The sequence below is a fragment of the Mus musculus genome, chromosome 2, assembly GCF_000001635.26.
Source record: "Mus musculus strain C57BL/6J chromosome 2, GRCm38.p6 C57BL/6J".
NCBI lineage: Eukaryota > Metazoa > Chordata > Mammalia > Rodentia > Muridae > Mus > Mus musculus.
Genome location: NC_000068.7, coordinates 167,465,898 through 167,480,897, shown reverse-complemented (window position 1 = coordinate 167,480,897; position 15,000 = coordinate 167,465,898). Strand labels below are relative to the sequence as shown.

At 51.3% G+C, this 15,000-nt stretch overlaps 1 protein-coding gene across 10 annotated transcripts in view; it reads right to left on the bottom strand.

Moving 5' to 3' along the window:
- Window positions 1-3,897: 3,897 nt before the first annotated feature.
- Slc9a8 (solute carrier family 9 (sodium/hydrogen exchanger), member 8) overlaps window positions 3,898-15,000 on the bottom strand; it is a 55,402-nt gene continuing 44,299 nt past the window's right edge. For 8 of the 10 annotated variants that reach the window (NM_001304540.1, NM_148929.3, NM_001304542.1 and 5 more), the window contains 6 exons: window positions 13,131-13,213; window positions 11,823-11,934; window positions 9,296-9,516; window positions 7,318-7,464; window positions 6,723-6,870; window positions 3,898-6,607 (listed from right to left, as the gene is read on the bottom strand). In NM_001304540.1, the coding sequence (NP_001291469.1) occupies window positions 6,763-6,870; window positions 7,318-7,464; window positions 9,296-9,516; window positions 11,823-11,934; window positions 13,131-13,213 (671 nt within the window). In that variant the 3' untranslated portion in view covers window positions 3,898-6,607; window positions 6,723-6,762. The remainder of the gene's footprint in view (window positions 6,608-6,722; window positions 6,871-7,317; window positions 7,465-9,295; window positions 9,517-11,822; window positions 11,935-13,130; window positions 13,214-15,000) is intronic. The other 2 variants (XR_001783205.2, NR_130767.1) reach the window with 1 other exon arrangement.

Below are 15,000 nucleotides of genomic sequence, written 5' to 3'. Positions count from 1 at the left end.
TAGCAGACAGGCAGTGAGATGGTACAATGGTTAAGAACATTGGCTGCTCTTCCAAAGACCCAGATTCAATTGCTAGCACCCACATCACTCACAACCATTTCTAACTCCAGTTCTAGGGGACCCAGCACCCTCTTCTGGCATTTGTAGACACTAGGCATGTACATGGTGTATGCCCATACATGCAGGCAAGACACCCATATACACTTTAATATTTCATGCATGTGTCTTTTATTGCATCAAGCTCAAGTCCCCCACAATGCAAGATGACGGCTTTTGGGGCATGTAGAGGAATTTATCCAGGGTCTTGTGTACGCTAGACAAATCTGGACGAGTCTGTCCCAGCTCAGAGGACGGGTCTTTAAACTGCCATTGCCACTGAGGCTGCTCTACAGAGCATAGGAGTCCCAGCTTGGGTTTCCATTTTTCTTTCGTGTTGTGTGTGTGCATGCTTGCATGTGCTTGTGCATATATGAAAGACCTTCACTGAGGCAGACTTTTGGTTAAACCCAGAGCTCATGGATCTAGTAACTCATAGAAGCTGGCTTGCCAGTGCCTGAGCTTTGCTTAGTCCAATCCTGCTCTGTCACATGGCCCAGTCCTCTCCCTAATTCCTCCCTATCTGCGTGTGCTGTTCCAGGTACCACCATGGGCGAGCTCAGGACCCGAGAAGGGCCTGGGCCAGCTCTGACACATTTGGCCTATCTATATTGAAGGTGATAGGGGCGCAGTTCTCATTTACGTGTGTAAGCTCTCTTTAAAATAATTTTTTAATGTGTATGGGTGTTTTGCCTGTACTCGTGTCTGTGCTCTGTGTGCATGCTGTGCCCACTGAGGCACATGTGGAATCCCTGGAACTGGAGTTACAGATAGATGACTCAGAACCTCCATGGTGTGCTTGGAATGGAGTCCCCTCTTCTGGGAGAGCAGTCAGTGGTCTCGATGACCCATCTATTTAGCCCCATTAAGAAGGGTTTTGGGTGTGTGTGTTTTGAGACAAGTTTCTGTGTAGCCTGGATGTCTTGGAACTCCTGTACAAGAGGCTGGCCTTGAACTCAGAGATCCACTTGCCTCTACCTCCTCAGTGCTGGGATCAAAGGTGTGCACCACCACCACCCAGCCACATAGCATATTTTGATCATATCACCTCTCCCCCAGAATCTCTTTATCATGTTCCAAGGTTCATGCCTTTGTTTCTTAATGACCCTGAGTCCAGTTAGTGTTGCTCATGTGTGTACAAGGGGAGGGATTTGAAACAATGTCTTACTGAGCAGTTCAGGCCAGACTTAAACTTAGGATCCTCTTGCAGGGATGGTCTGAATTCTGGTCACTACGGAATGCTGCTTATGGGCTTGCTTAAAGTATTTGGGACCACTTCTCAAGGGTGGGATCCCCCACAGTGGGCTGGGCTCTCATATCAATCATGGAAATGCCCCACAGACCAGTGTGTGTACGTGCACAATTTTAATGCCAGTACTCTTGAGAGAGGCAGATCTCTGAGTCTAGCCTGGCTTATACAGGACAGCTAGGGCTACACAGAGAAACCGGTCAAAAAACAAATGCCTCACAGGCTTGTCCACAGGCCAATCTGGTACAGGTATTTTACTAATCAAGGTTCCCTCTTCTCAGATGACAACAGTGTGTCAAGTTGACAGCTAGCCAGGACACACCCTTTCTGTGCTAAGGTGGCCATCCCCTAGCTGTGGCTTGCTGTCTTTCTTAGGGAAGCATCTAGAACTTGGTCAGATGTTCCTTCTGTATCAGTCAAAATAGCTATTGTTTTACCTGCCATCCTGATACTATGGAGTGTTGTGTATGCACTCTGGCTCTTTGGCACTGATCAGAACACAGGAGACAGATTGCATTAGCAGGAGGCATGTGGGGTTCTGCCCTCTGGGAGAGTCATCCCCACTTAGCTGTCACTCACTCACAGTAACATGGAGCACCCAGTTCTGTTTAGCAACAGGATCTTTCATTTCAATCATGTCTATAAGAGGACCTCCCTGTGTGGTGTGAATCTATAGACATGTGATTATTATTATTATTTTCTTTGGTTTTATGAGAATTTCTAGTCATTGCTGGTTGGCCACCATTGGAGATCATGTTGGTCTCAGACTTGAAGCAATCCATTTGCCTGAGTCTCCCAAATGTTTGGACTCTAAGTATATTACACAATGCCTTAGCTTCATGTAAAACAAAAATTGTTTCCCTCATAGGTATGAGAACCCTGTTTGTTCCCCAGAGCCCAGGTTAAAATGCCAGGTATAGGATCTGAGAGATGGCTTAGTAGTGCAAAGGGCTTGCTGCTCTCAGAACACAGGAGTTTGCATCCTAGCATCCACTTCGGATAGATGGCTCCTGGCCTCCCACGCCTTTAATCCCAGCACTCAGAAAGAAGAGGCAGGCAGATTACTGGGCCTGAAGGCAGCCTGGTCTACCCAGCAAATTCTAGGACAGCCAGAGCTACAGAGATACCCTGTCTCAAAAAAGAAATCAGAAGAATGCTTTCTGCTTTGTCATCCCCACCTCCCCTCCAGCCTTGGAATGGCAGCAGCAGGCCCAGGTTTTACACTTTATGTAAGGAAAAGGACCCGTGGGCAGCTCTCCAAGGTGCTGCTCTCTCTCAGCATCCTGGGTCAGAGGCCTTTCCTCAACAAGGGACAGGAGTGGAGCTGAAATGAGTCCAGCTCTTCTGAGAAAGCTCCAGCCCCAGAGAAGCACAGCAGCACACCATGGAGAACACACGTGTGCTGGTAGTATATGTTTTTTTTCTTTTCTTTGCCTTTTTTTAAAAAAGGCACTCTTATTTTATAGTTAGTTCAAGCTGGTTCAGAATTGTGGCCATCTTCCTGTCTCAGCCTCTAGTGTTGGGATTATGAGTGCACCATAATGCCTAACAGCATGTTTAATTTTTTTGTTTTGTTTTTTGTTTTTTTTTGAGACAGGGTTTCTCTGTGTAGCTCTGGCTGTCCTGGAACTCACTTTGTAGACCAGGCTGGCCTCGAACTCAGAAATCTGCCTGCCTCTGCCTCCCAAGTGCTGGGATTAAAGGCGTGCGCCACCACGCCCAGCTAGCATGTTTGATTTTTTTAAAGACAGGGTCTCACTGTATAGCCCTGGTTGGCCTGGAGCTTGGTATGTGGGCCAAGCTGGCTTCCAACTCCGAGACTCCCTTGCCTCTGCCTCCCATATAGCCTATGTTTTTAATATGTCTCTTCCTCAGGTTGAGTTCTGCGATGAGTGGGTTGGGGGCTCTGGGACCCTTTTCTCCATAGCTTTCTGGACTCTAAGGGAGCTAATTCTTCGAGTTTGTCTCTCTACTTTGAGAGCTTTCTCTGAAGCTGACCAGGTTGTTATCCTTCAGTGGGACTGAGCCCTTTATTCCAGGCTGACACCACTCAGAAAAACTGATAGCCATCCTCAGGAGCCAGGGTATCCTGAGAATCTGATCTGTTCTTCACCGTGGCTTCTCTGACTGCAAGGCTGGTTGAGTTCCCATGGGATGTCACACTCAGGTAGCCTTCCCTGGCAGCAGCTCCTTCAGGAAGTGTGCGTGCATGAGCTGACTCAGGACCTCACAGAAGGCCTTTCTTCATGAACTGAAGACCAGAGGCTCTAGATCCTCAGCTTTCAGATTCCATGGAGAAGTTAGTTCTCCATTTTCTGCTGTCAAAAAACGAACACACTCAAGCAGCCACAGGCTCAGAGCAATGGCTTCCTGGCACCTGGGAGGAAGTCATGGTTGGCATGAGCATTCTGCCTCAAGTGCTGTTGTTCACCGAGGGCCAGAGCTGTACTCCTGAACACTGCACTTCTTGGAATGTGCCTGCTGCTGTCCTGCACAACTGTGGGGACCCAGAACCACATGTAGGAGTATGCAAACACGTGACACAACAGAGGTCAGCTGACTACATAGCACTTTATTTCTAACTATCCAGTCATGTGACCTGGGGCACCCTTCCCCCAATTCAGCAGTGAGGGTGAGGGGAGTAGACAGGCAAGAGGGAAGCTCCAGATGAGGGAGCGACAGCTTCCCCCCCCCCCAAGCTCAGACCCCAGGCCCTTCCCAAAGCAGCAAAGGCCTCAGGGACCTTGAACAATGGCTCCCGGCCAGTCTCCTTAAATCACAACAGAAAACTAGGGCTTCCAAAACCCTCCATGTCAGAGAAGAAAGAAACCCAGGCTTGTGAAGAGAGCCTTCAGTACAACTCTACCACTCACCAGCCTGTGCTGCCATGGCTCTAAAACAGGGCCACAGCCACCAAGCCTGGGTGAGGGAGCCATGGCTCCTCCCCTCCCAACTCTGAAACTGGGTGGACAGGAGGGAGGCAGGATGGAGAAGCAGGGTCACTAGAAGGCCCTTCCTCCCACAGGCTCTCGCTGCCTCCTGTTCCTATGCGCGTTCAGTTAACAGTCTGCCTCCCCCTGCTGGGACCTGGTGCCCTGGACACATGCCAGCAGAGAAAACAAGCTGCTATTTCTGAAAAGGATGGGGAGGACCCTGTCTCCACATGGTATCTTAGAAACCTCGTGGGTGGCAGACAGCTACTGGATCCTGTTTGCGCCAGGAGCGGCTGACCTCTACTACAAGGATCCATAGCTAAGGGAGGGGGGATCAGGACAGCAGCAGCTGCCTGGCCCCAGACCTACCACGGGCACATGGACCTGGCAGCCCTTAGGGTAGGTTTTAAGAAGACTCTCTGCTCAGTCTCTTGGCATTCTGCTGCACAAAAAGAAATCTGCACACCGAGCCCCTCAGCCTGCCAAGCTGCTAGACATGGCTGACTGGAGGGGCCTGTGACCACAGCACTGCAGGAAGCAAGTCACTGATCCCAAGACCTGGCTTGGAAATAGTGCAGGGATGGACCACCAGCAAGTACAGGGTGGCATGCTTACTGGCTAAAGTGCCAGGTACCCAAGGGCACCCATGTCCCTCCCTACTCTTAAGTATATTAGCTTCTGTGTGCCCAGCTGGCCTGCCCCTTGGCCTAGACCTGAAATGCAACTGGGGCAGCATCTTGTAGCATCTGCGCTTTTGCCACCGCACGCACACATCAGAACGAGCAGGTCTGAGAGGTGCTGGCAGCAGTTTGTCTCTCAGGTAAAACGTCTGAAAAAGGAAAGGCATCTAGCACTTTGCTCCCTGGCCAATGGCTCTGAAGGGCTGGACAGTCTCTCAGGGTGCTAAGCTTATGTCCTCCAGCAAGAGGCAGAGGCACCTCCTGGTGCTCAGCAGAGCTGGTGCTCAGTGAAGCTGGTGTGCAGAGCTAACATTCTCACCAAGCTCTGGGAAGCTGGCTTCAGGTCTCAGCTAGAAGGAGGGGCCAAGAATGATGGACCAGGGACAGGAGACCTGGAGACAAGGGGCCAACGGAATGATACCCTGATTCTTCATCTCAAAGATGGAACCTGAGTTCTCAGAAAGAGAACAACCCAGCCTGAACACAGCCCCTTAACCCCATCATTACACAAGGCCACAAAGTGAGCGGCTCCAGTTCCAGGGCTAAGGTGAGAGACAAGGAAGAGGACCATACCTTGGCTTTGCCAAGGACACGTGAGCTGCTGTACAGAAGCAAACTGCATGTTTCCAACTTCACCGACTTCTGCAGCACAGTGAGGTGGCAGGGCATTAGAGACCTGGCTGTCCTTCCCAACATCAGAACCACAGTACCTGAGGTTAGAAACACCTGCATCAAGGCCTACTTGGTCCCCATTGTGAGTCAGGGCCATATACAACTAAGCCACCCAGAGTACAGTGGCGGATGAAGGCCCACATGGGTAGTCGCTGAAGGGCCACGGATGGGCAGAGGGCACCACTCGTAAAAGGGCAGGTGAGGACATCAGGCAACAACCATTGCTTGTGGTAGGATCCAGCCCCTTATCCTGCGACATGCATGGGTGTGTGTTTCTGTGACCCAAAGTCCCCGGAATCCAAGTGGCCCAAGTGGAGAGCACGGCCCCAGTGCCCTGGAGAGCTGGGGCCGTGGCATGGAGGGCAGAGGACCCAAGCTCCAGAAACTGGTAAAAGACAAAGCTGGGCTCTGACCAGCAGCTGGGTGGAAGGAGCTTCACATTACAGGGTCTAGAAAGAGGCCGCTGGGGAGACAGAAGAATGAGAGATGAGGCAGTGGGAGATAGGAGAGGGGACGTGGAGGTGACTCCCACACTTGGGTTCCATTTTGTCTCTTCAGAGAACACTCCAAACCCAGGGGATGGGTGAACACCTTTGCTAGAAGCATTCAGGCTGAACCCTGCCATGCATCAGTGTAAACATTTTCATTGTGCCCACAGGGGCCATAGGAGCCTTCCCAAAAGCAGGCTGGGAAGTGCCAGGACCATGTCGAGAAAGTCCTTCAGCCTCTCTCTTGGGGACACAGACGCAGACCAGGGGCTGTTCTCTCTTGGCCTTGGCACCAAGTTACTGCTGCTGACACCAAGGCACCGTGACAATTCCAGGACAAATGGCAGATGTGCCTGCCAGCTGCTGCTCCAGAGGTGAGGAAGGCATGGCCCAGGCATGGTGTGAGATGAGCAAGCAGCCTTCCAAGGCTTTCTCTGTGGCCTGGCAGAGAAGCAGGAAGGAGGCTGGTAACTGCCGTCCTCTGCGGGCCTGGAAAAAACAGTGGGTTACGTCTGGTTCTGAGTTATGGAGGCCAATCCCATTTCTAAAGCCAGCATGCTCCAAAGGCCTGACGCTTCCTAGCTGAGACTAGCCCTTGACCCACCATCTTGTGTTCTGAGGAGGCTGAGTGAGGCACTGTGGGCTCAGAACAACTCCTGCTCATCATCCTCAGAGCCTGACGGTCCCTGACGGACCTCCTCATACCACTTATTGGTGAGGCTCTTCATCTGGATGCGGCCATGGTGGAGGTCCTGTGGGGAGATATGTAAGAAGACTGTCAGTGAGTCAGTGACAGCGTCAGGTGACAAGGCTGTGAACCGATAGGCTGGAGGTAACCGGAGGATCTACTGACAAGTGAGGGGGATGGAGGGAGAGAAACAGCAGGTTAGAAGCTAGGCCTTTGGAATTAGATGTCTGGGCTCTGTGGCAGCTTGCAGTGTGCTGCCCTGTGTGTGTGTTCCTTCCCTGGGCCTCAGTCTCCCCATCTGTCAAGTGAGATGACATGTTTTGCTGCTTAACTGTTAAAGGACACAATGCACATAGGGTTGGAGGTGTCACGCTATCACACATAGCTTGGGAATCCCGCCCACCCCAGGGAGAAGGCTGACTCAGCATCAGAAGCCCATCCATCTTCCAAGGTGTGTAGAGAAGGAAAAGCAGCAGGGCAGAGGGAGGCAAGGGGTCCCTCATGTGCCCACCTCCTGTGTCAGCCGCCGTGTGAAGAAGGGGTTCAGGTACTTGGCATCCAGCCACATGAAGCCTTTGAGGTCCTGCTGTCTGATGTAGTGAGCTTCGTACTCTTCTTCAGTGAGCTCTGACAGGTGCTCTGACTCGATGGCATTACCCTGTATGACAGCTGTCAGCGTCAGCAAACACTGCCCTGGGAGCCCCATCTGCCCTCCTCCCAGAATGCCTACCCTAACACATCCTGCCTTAGTACAGGTGATCACAGGCTCGGGCGGACCTTTTGGGACCCCCAGAGCCTGTCCTTGGCAGGGTGGACCATGACAACAAGACTGAACGTAAGAGGCTCTAAAGTTCCAAGGCACCACCGGCCTGTGCCTGCAGTGCAGAGGAAAGTGGAGTAGGTGCCTGGTCGGTCTCTGGGGTTTGAGAAGCCTGAAGATGACACACGTTTCAGCCCCAGCTGCAATTTCTGCAACAACAGGTCAGTGCTGGGCCACAAATCTGCATATTCAACATGGTTCTGCTGCTGGTCTGGGAAGCCATGGTGTCTGTGAGGGCAGGCTCTGCCCAGAGCCCTCCTTATGCCTCAGAGTTCTCACCTGCAGCCCCCTGCACATTCTAACTGCTGTGGGCACAACGGTGTATTTACCACCCTGCCCACTGGGCTGATTGTCTAAGAATGGCTGTAGCCTTGGCAGGAATGTCAGTCTGCACTGGGCTCACATCTGTTCTAACATGGGTTCCCAGTGCCCATGGTAGGTGGCTCACACCCGCTCACAGCTCTGGTTCCGGAGGCTCTCATGCTCTCGTCTTGCATTCATGAGCACACACACACTACAGCATGCACAGACACAGACACACACGTACTTTTAAAACAGTTGGAAAACAGGAAACAAAAACAGGCTGGTGAGATGGTTCAGCAGGTAAGAGCACCAACTGCTCTTCCAAAGGTCCTGGAGTGTCTGAAGTCAGCTACAGTGTACTTACATATAATAAATAAATAAATCTTTCCAAAAAAAAAAAAAAAGATGGCTCAGCAGTTAAGAGCACTGACTGCCTTCCAGAGGTCCTGAGTTCAATTCCCAGCAACCACATGGTGGCTCACAACCATCTGTATGCCCTCTTCTGGTGTGTCTGAAGACAGTACAATGTACTCACATACATGAAACAAATAAATCTTAAAAAAAAAGTTTATAAACAAAAAAATAGAGAGCATAACACCACACAAAGTGGTTAGCGAGGAGAAGCTGGGAAGACAGACCTGAGCATGAGAGGTACCTGTAGAGCCTGAGGCTCTGGACAGTGGCCTGGCTCCCCTCTCAGATGGTACTCGGATGACTGACCCAAGTTACATCTCAAACAGGAAGAAGACTAGAGGGCAGTGCATCTCAGGAGTGTGGGAGGGGTGGGACAGGGAGGTGGATCAGGAGTCAGGGCCGGTACATCAAAAGAGGAAGAGCTAGGTGGTCACAGCCCAAAAGTGTCCTGGCAGCAGGAGGAGGCTCATAGGAAGTAGAGGTGGGCAGGACCGTACAGAAGCCTCTGCTTCCATTGTGGCCAGGGCCTATGTCCTTGAGGATGTCACCTTGCTTACAGCTCTCACAGTCACAACAAGCCAATAAACTCTTGGTCCCTATCGAGTGTAACTGTGCATTGAAGAATAGCAACATTTGACAGTTCCTGGTCCTGACCTGGGCTTCTGGCTCAGCCCCTGGCAGCAGAAGCACTCTCCTGGGAGTCTGGCATAGGGCCAGGCTTTACCTCAAATGTCCTGAGCTGCAGATGGCTTCAGCAGGTCACAAGGCTGAGCTGGCACACACCCTACCCCAAAGAGCCCTGTTTCAGAAGCCAAGGCCTGCACCTGTTCTCAGGGCTGCACTGCTGGCTCCGAGGTAAGCACGTGCAGAAGCAAGGCCCCGCCCCAGAAGCCCGCCCCGCCCCACCCTGCCCTCCCAGGTAGATGGGCCACAGGCCCTCAGCTGCACCAACCATCTTCTCAGTCTTGCTGAGGTTGACGTCTTTCTTGCTCCTTCGGCGAGCCCGGGCATCCTCGATGTCCACGAGGCGGATGAGGGGCATGGTGCTGCCGCCCAGCAGCAGGATGGTGAAGAGCACGATGACGATGGTGGTGGTGCCGATGAGCTGACGCTTCTCCATGGGCTCCAGGCCCAGGTGCAGGCTTAGTGCATAGGGGATGGCCCCTCGAAGACCTGGGGATGGCAAATGGGGACTCAAGAGGGGAAAGAGAAGGAAGTGGCTCCAGGGTGGCTTTAGTGGGATCTGATTCTGATGGGAATGGCCCAGGATTCGAGAATAAGAGGCAGGGTGGCAGGCTTAGGTCTCCTTGAAGGGCTACATGAGCTGGTTCTAGGCAAGATGACAAAGGTCATGCCGGGTGTGGTGGCGCATGCCTTTAATCCCAGCACTAGGGAGGCAGAAGCAGGTGGATTTCTGACTTCGAGGCCAGCCTGGTCTACAGAGTGAGTTTCAGGACAGCCAGGGCTGTCCAGAGAACTCCTGTCTCGAAAAAACAAACAAAAAAGACAAAGGTCATGCTATGCAGCAGGGTATATCTGGGGACCCATTGTCTGTCATGTGCCATCATCATCATGTGTCATCACAGCTAGGTAGCTGAGTCCTCCTTGGATGCCCCAGGCTACCAGTTAAGAGCTGCCTGTCACAAAACCTGGCTGGCAGGTGCTGCCACTCTCCTTGGCACACAGGTGTGGACCAGGTTGAGCACAAATGCCCTGCCTCGGGCTATGTAACAGACACAGGAGCAGGAGGGTGTGACTTGTCTGTAAAGCTGCTGGCAGTGATGAGGACAGAGCGGGGAGCCAGTAGACCTGCCCTACATACACAGAGAAGGGACCCCAAGCCTTCCCAAGCTCTCCGAGCAGATAGGAGAGATAGTAAACACTATACCACATTCAGGAGAAGAGTCACTGGGAACAGAGACCACATGGGGTGGCTCAGACAGGGTGGGGTGGCTCTGCAAGGGCCTGGAAGCAGCAGCACTCAGGCCTGAGATGGCAGCAAGGCCAGAGTGCGCAGGATTCAGTATCAAAAGCAGGGGCAGCCTCAACTTCTCCAAACCCATGAGGGCCACAGGATGAAGGAACCAGACACCTATGATGGCATCAGTGTGCACACATGCCCAGCCAGTGCCAATGAAGGGAGCCGAGTATACCAACCTCCCATGCTGCTAAGGCTGTAGGCCCCAGCTTAAGGAACTTGCTGAAGCCCACAGCACCCAGAGACAGAGAAGAACATGAAACTGGGTTCCAGAGAAGGACTGGTTTGGAGAGCTGGATGGATACAAAAGAGCAGACATGGCAGGTCTCATGTTCAGAAGGAGGTGGAGCCAGACCCTAGGGTGACATTGTCTGCGGTCAGTGTGGGAAGTGCTAGGTGGGAGGCTGGGAGTCCCAGAGGACAGTGTCTTCCATATACTGGCAATAACAGTGGGAGGAAGGAAGCAGAAGCCCAACAGAAACACTAGGCTGGGGCTAGTGCTGCAGAAGCCACTGCTGAGCTGACCAAGGCCAAAGCCAGCATAGCAGAAGGGGCAGAAGTGGAGAAAATGGGGACAGGGTGAGGAACTGGGAGGAGACTGTTTACAGCACTTGGGAGGCAGCGTCAAGGAAGATGGCTGCAAGTTCAAACCTAGTCTACACTGCAGGTTTCGGATCCGTCAGACCTCTATGTTTGTGTGAGACAGGGTCTGGGTTAGACTCAAGCTAGAAACCTTTCTGCCCTGTTCTCCCACATAGCTCGTGTGTGTTCTAGTTAATCACTATTGAACCTGGCTCACAGTTTTTACAATAAGGTTTTTTTTTTTAAATATGATTTATTATTTATACGAGTACACTGCAGCTGTCTTCAGACACACATCAGAAGAGTACATGAGATCCCATGACAGATGGTTGTGAGCTACCATGTGAATGTTGGGAATTGAACTCAGGACCTCTGGAAGAGCGGTCTATGCTCTTAACTGCTGAGCCATCTCTCCAGCCTCAGTAAAGTCTTTTTGAAGAAAAATTATGAGGCAAATTGGAGTGGACATTATAAAGGGTGATGCTGTAGTCCAGCTCACATGGAAATACTTCAGTTATACTCACTTATTTTACTTTTATTTTTTGAGACAGGCTCTCGCTGGCTCTGGCTGGCCTGGAGCTCTCTATGAAGAACAAGTTGGCACTGAACTCACAGCACTCTGACTGGTGGGATCCAAGGCATGTGCCACCATAGCTGGCTACTGAAACTGAAATAAAGACCCTAAGGGGCAAAGGGCAGTGGTGGCGCACGCCTTTAATCCCAGCACTTGGGAGGCAGAGGCAGGCGGATTTCTGAGTTCGAGGCCAGCCTGGTCTACAAAGTGAGGTCCAGGACATCCAGGGCTATACAGAGAAACCCTGTCTCGAAAAACCAAAAAAAAAAAAAAAAGAGCCTGGCTTCCAGGGGCCTCTGCCTTCAAGCCCCAGGCTCAGACCCACCCACCCTGGCTGCCACTCACCACTGAACCACATGATGAACATCATCTTGGGGGTGATTTTGTGATCTCGGAAGAAGTTCAGCAGGTAGGACAGAGGGAAGATGTTGACGGCTCTGCCAAACAGGACCAGCACCTGCCAATGTCAACGTGCCCAGTATAGGTGGAATCCACTGCGTCTTCAAGCTAACACAGTGTAGCACACCTAAGACAGCCTTGTCCTTGGCCATAAAAGACAACAGCACAATGCTGCCCTGGCTCTGCCTGGATGAAGCTTTGGAGAGAAGAGACTAGCAAGCATCACTCACTAGCAAGCTTTAGTCACACAGCCCCAAAATAAAGGTGAGCACAGACTAGCTCCCAGCTGTGCCTAGAGATGAGCTAAGGGACAGCCAAGACTCCATACTGGCGAAGGCGTATGCTAATTTTTCCCCCTAGGGGCACTGTAGAGTCAGGTGAGGGCAGTCAGGCACCTCAGTCTCTGGTGTGGTCTGGCTCCTCAGAGCAAGTAGGGTGGGCTGAGTGAGCTCCGGCTGGGAGCACAAAGGTGACTCAGGTAATCAACTACGGCTCCACGTTCCACACAATTCGGGAGGGAGTGGGAGGAGCATCTGCATGTGCACAAGGCCCTGGATTGGATCCTGCAACTCAAAAACCAGTACAACTTTCTATGGAAGGCCTTTCCAAGGTGTCCCCAACCTGTGCTCATAGGACAGACTGTGACATAGGCAGGCTGCTGCTCTAAAGGAAGTCACAATGGGGATGGAGACAGGACACAAAAGGGCCCAAGAGACTTGGGATCTCTTGCAGTTGGTCACATTTCTCCTTTTTTTTTTTTTTTTTTTTTTTTGAGACATGGAGCCTAGGCTGTTGTTGAACACGACATATAGTTAAAACCTTTTACTGTCTTTGAGACAGGGTTTCACTGTGTCACCCTGGTTGGTCTGAAACTTGCACCATAGACCAGGATGGCCTTGGACTCACAGAGGCCTGCCTGCCTCTGCTTCCTGAGGGCTGGGGTTAAAGACAGGTGCCACCACCACTCAGCTATCCTTAAACTCTTTGATCCTCCTGCCTCCATCTCCCAAGTACTGGGGTTATAGGCACCACTGCCATGCCCTGCCTAAAACTACGATTTAAAGGAAACCACAGCACCCAAGGTCACTGAAACTGTAAACACTGAGATCTTATAAACACAAAAACTTTTCTATAGAAGCACATTTCTGTAGTTGTTGCCTCTGAACTGTTAACAGTTACATAAATGATTCCAAACCATGTAGTTACTATTTTAAAAATAAGCCATTCAATATGAAAAATAAGAAAAGTACTTACTATGCACCAGATGACAAAGGAAATTTCAAACTTGTGAGGGAAACTAAAAATGGAGAGGCCAAGAAATGCAAACACACACGTTTCTGAAAGAAACCAGAGAACAGGTTCCTCTTACAATTCAGTAGTAACTAAGCAAGCTTCCCTGAAACCACACCAACAGCCACACCGTGTCAGACTTTGTATGCAGTCTTTTGGGGCGAGGTGGGGAAGTGGATAGTTGAGATGGGGTCTTGCTATTTGACCAGGCAAGCCTTGAATGCAATGTGAGTGCTGAGACTGCTGGTGTGAGCCACCACAGCTGGCTTGCTTCCTTACTACCACACAGGCAATGGCCCTTGCTACTGAGAATTTCACAACGTGATGAGTTAACTGTCAGATACTGAGCAAATAACCAAGTCCCCACCACGCATTCCCTGAGCACTCATCAGTCAGGGTCAGACATTGTGAGCATGTGACTGTGGGGCCACATGACAGATGAGAAAGTGGGCACTGTAGTTAACTCCCCCCCCCCCAGTAGGTCCGAGAGGAAGCTAACTCACAGAGCTTGCAGGGAGGACCCATTTTCAGGCTTGGCTGCACTTGGTGTGCAAGCAATCACTTGTGTGTGCTGAAAACAGCACCTCCCAAGTCTAGGTTCCTGCCACGCATGGTTGGCACACGTCTTTAATCCCAAAACTTAGAAGGAAGCATCTGCATGTTTGTGAGTTCGAGGCCACCCTGGTCTATAAACCAAGTCCAGGATACCCAGGACCACACAGAGAAACCTTGTCTCAATAAATAAACAAATAAGACAAAAACAAACAAAGGAAACCAAAAAACAAAAGAAAGAAAGAAAGAAAGAAAGAAAGAAAGAAAGAAAGAAAGAAAGAAAGAAAGAAAGAAAGAAAGAAAACAACTTTCCAGGCTCCTGATTAAACTATGGGCCCCCAAAGAGCCCAAGCGCTAAGGAGATAGGGACTGCATTTTAAGATGTGCACGAGCTGGTGAGTTGTTAGCACGGCTCAGCAGGGTGGGTTCTTCAGTGGGGCCACAAGCAGCAGGTGCTTGGCCTTCCCCTCCGAGATGCCTTCTTATCTGATACTGTCTGATCCTCCAAGCCAGAGCACCTAGGCCGACTTCACCTTTCCCAGGAGCAAGAATGTGTGGTTAAGATGGGCGTGGTGGTGCACACCTTTAATCCCAGCCTTGAGAGGCAGAGGCAGGGGGATTTCTGAGTTTGAGGCCAGCCTGGTCTACAAAGTGAGTTCCAGGACAGCCAAGGCTACACAGAGAAACCCTGTCTTGAAAAAACAAAAAAAGAATGTGTGGTTAACTTAACCCAGCCTTTTAGGGTGGTCATAAAAGCTGCTTCTGGCAATGCAAGCTACATCAGAACGGCCTAGTGCACTGGCTGAACTTCTCTTGGAGGAGCTGTCAGGACAAAGCCCATGCCTGGTGAGTTTGACAGCAGGTGTGACGGAGTCTCAGGAGCTGCATGCATGTGCCCTGCATGTAAAGCTGGTCTGGGTGCAGACAGAAGCTGAGGAGTGTGCTGTTCTCTGTTGCCTGCCCTGAGGGGGTCAGGTCAGGTCAAAACCTTTAGCTGAGGCTTTCTGGTGAGAACTGTGTGGATCAAATGACTATGACACTAGAAGGCTGTCTTCTAGCTTGCTCCTTGGCAATGGGCTCCCTGGCTTCTCCTTACCCAGCCTCCCACAGCCAGCCCTGCCATCCTGGCTCCAAAGTGAAACAGGGCCCCTCAACACCAGGGGAGGCTGAGGTTGCAACTGAGGCCTCGTCTTGAGTGAGAGTGTGAGTGTCGGAATAGCTAGAGGTGGCACCTTCATTTCAGGTATGAGCAGGAATAGGGTCATAGCAAGATGGGGGAGGA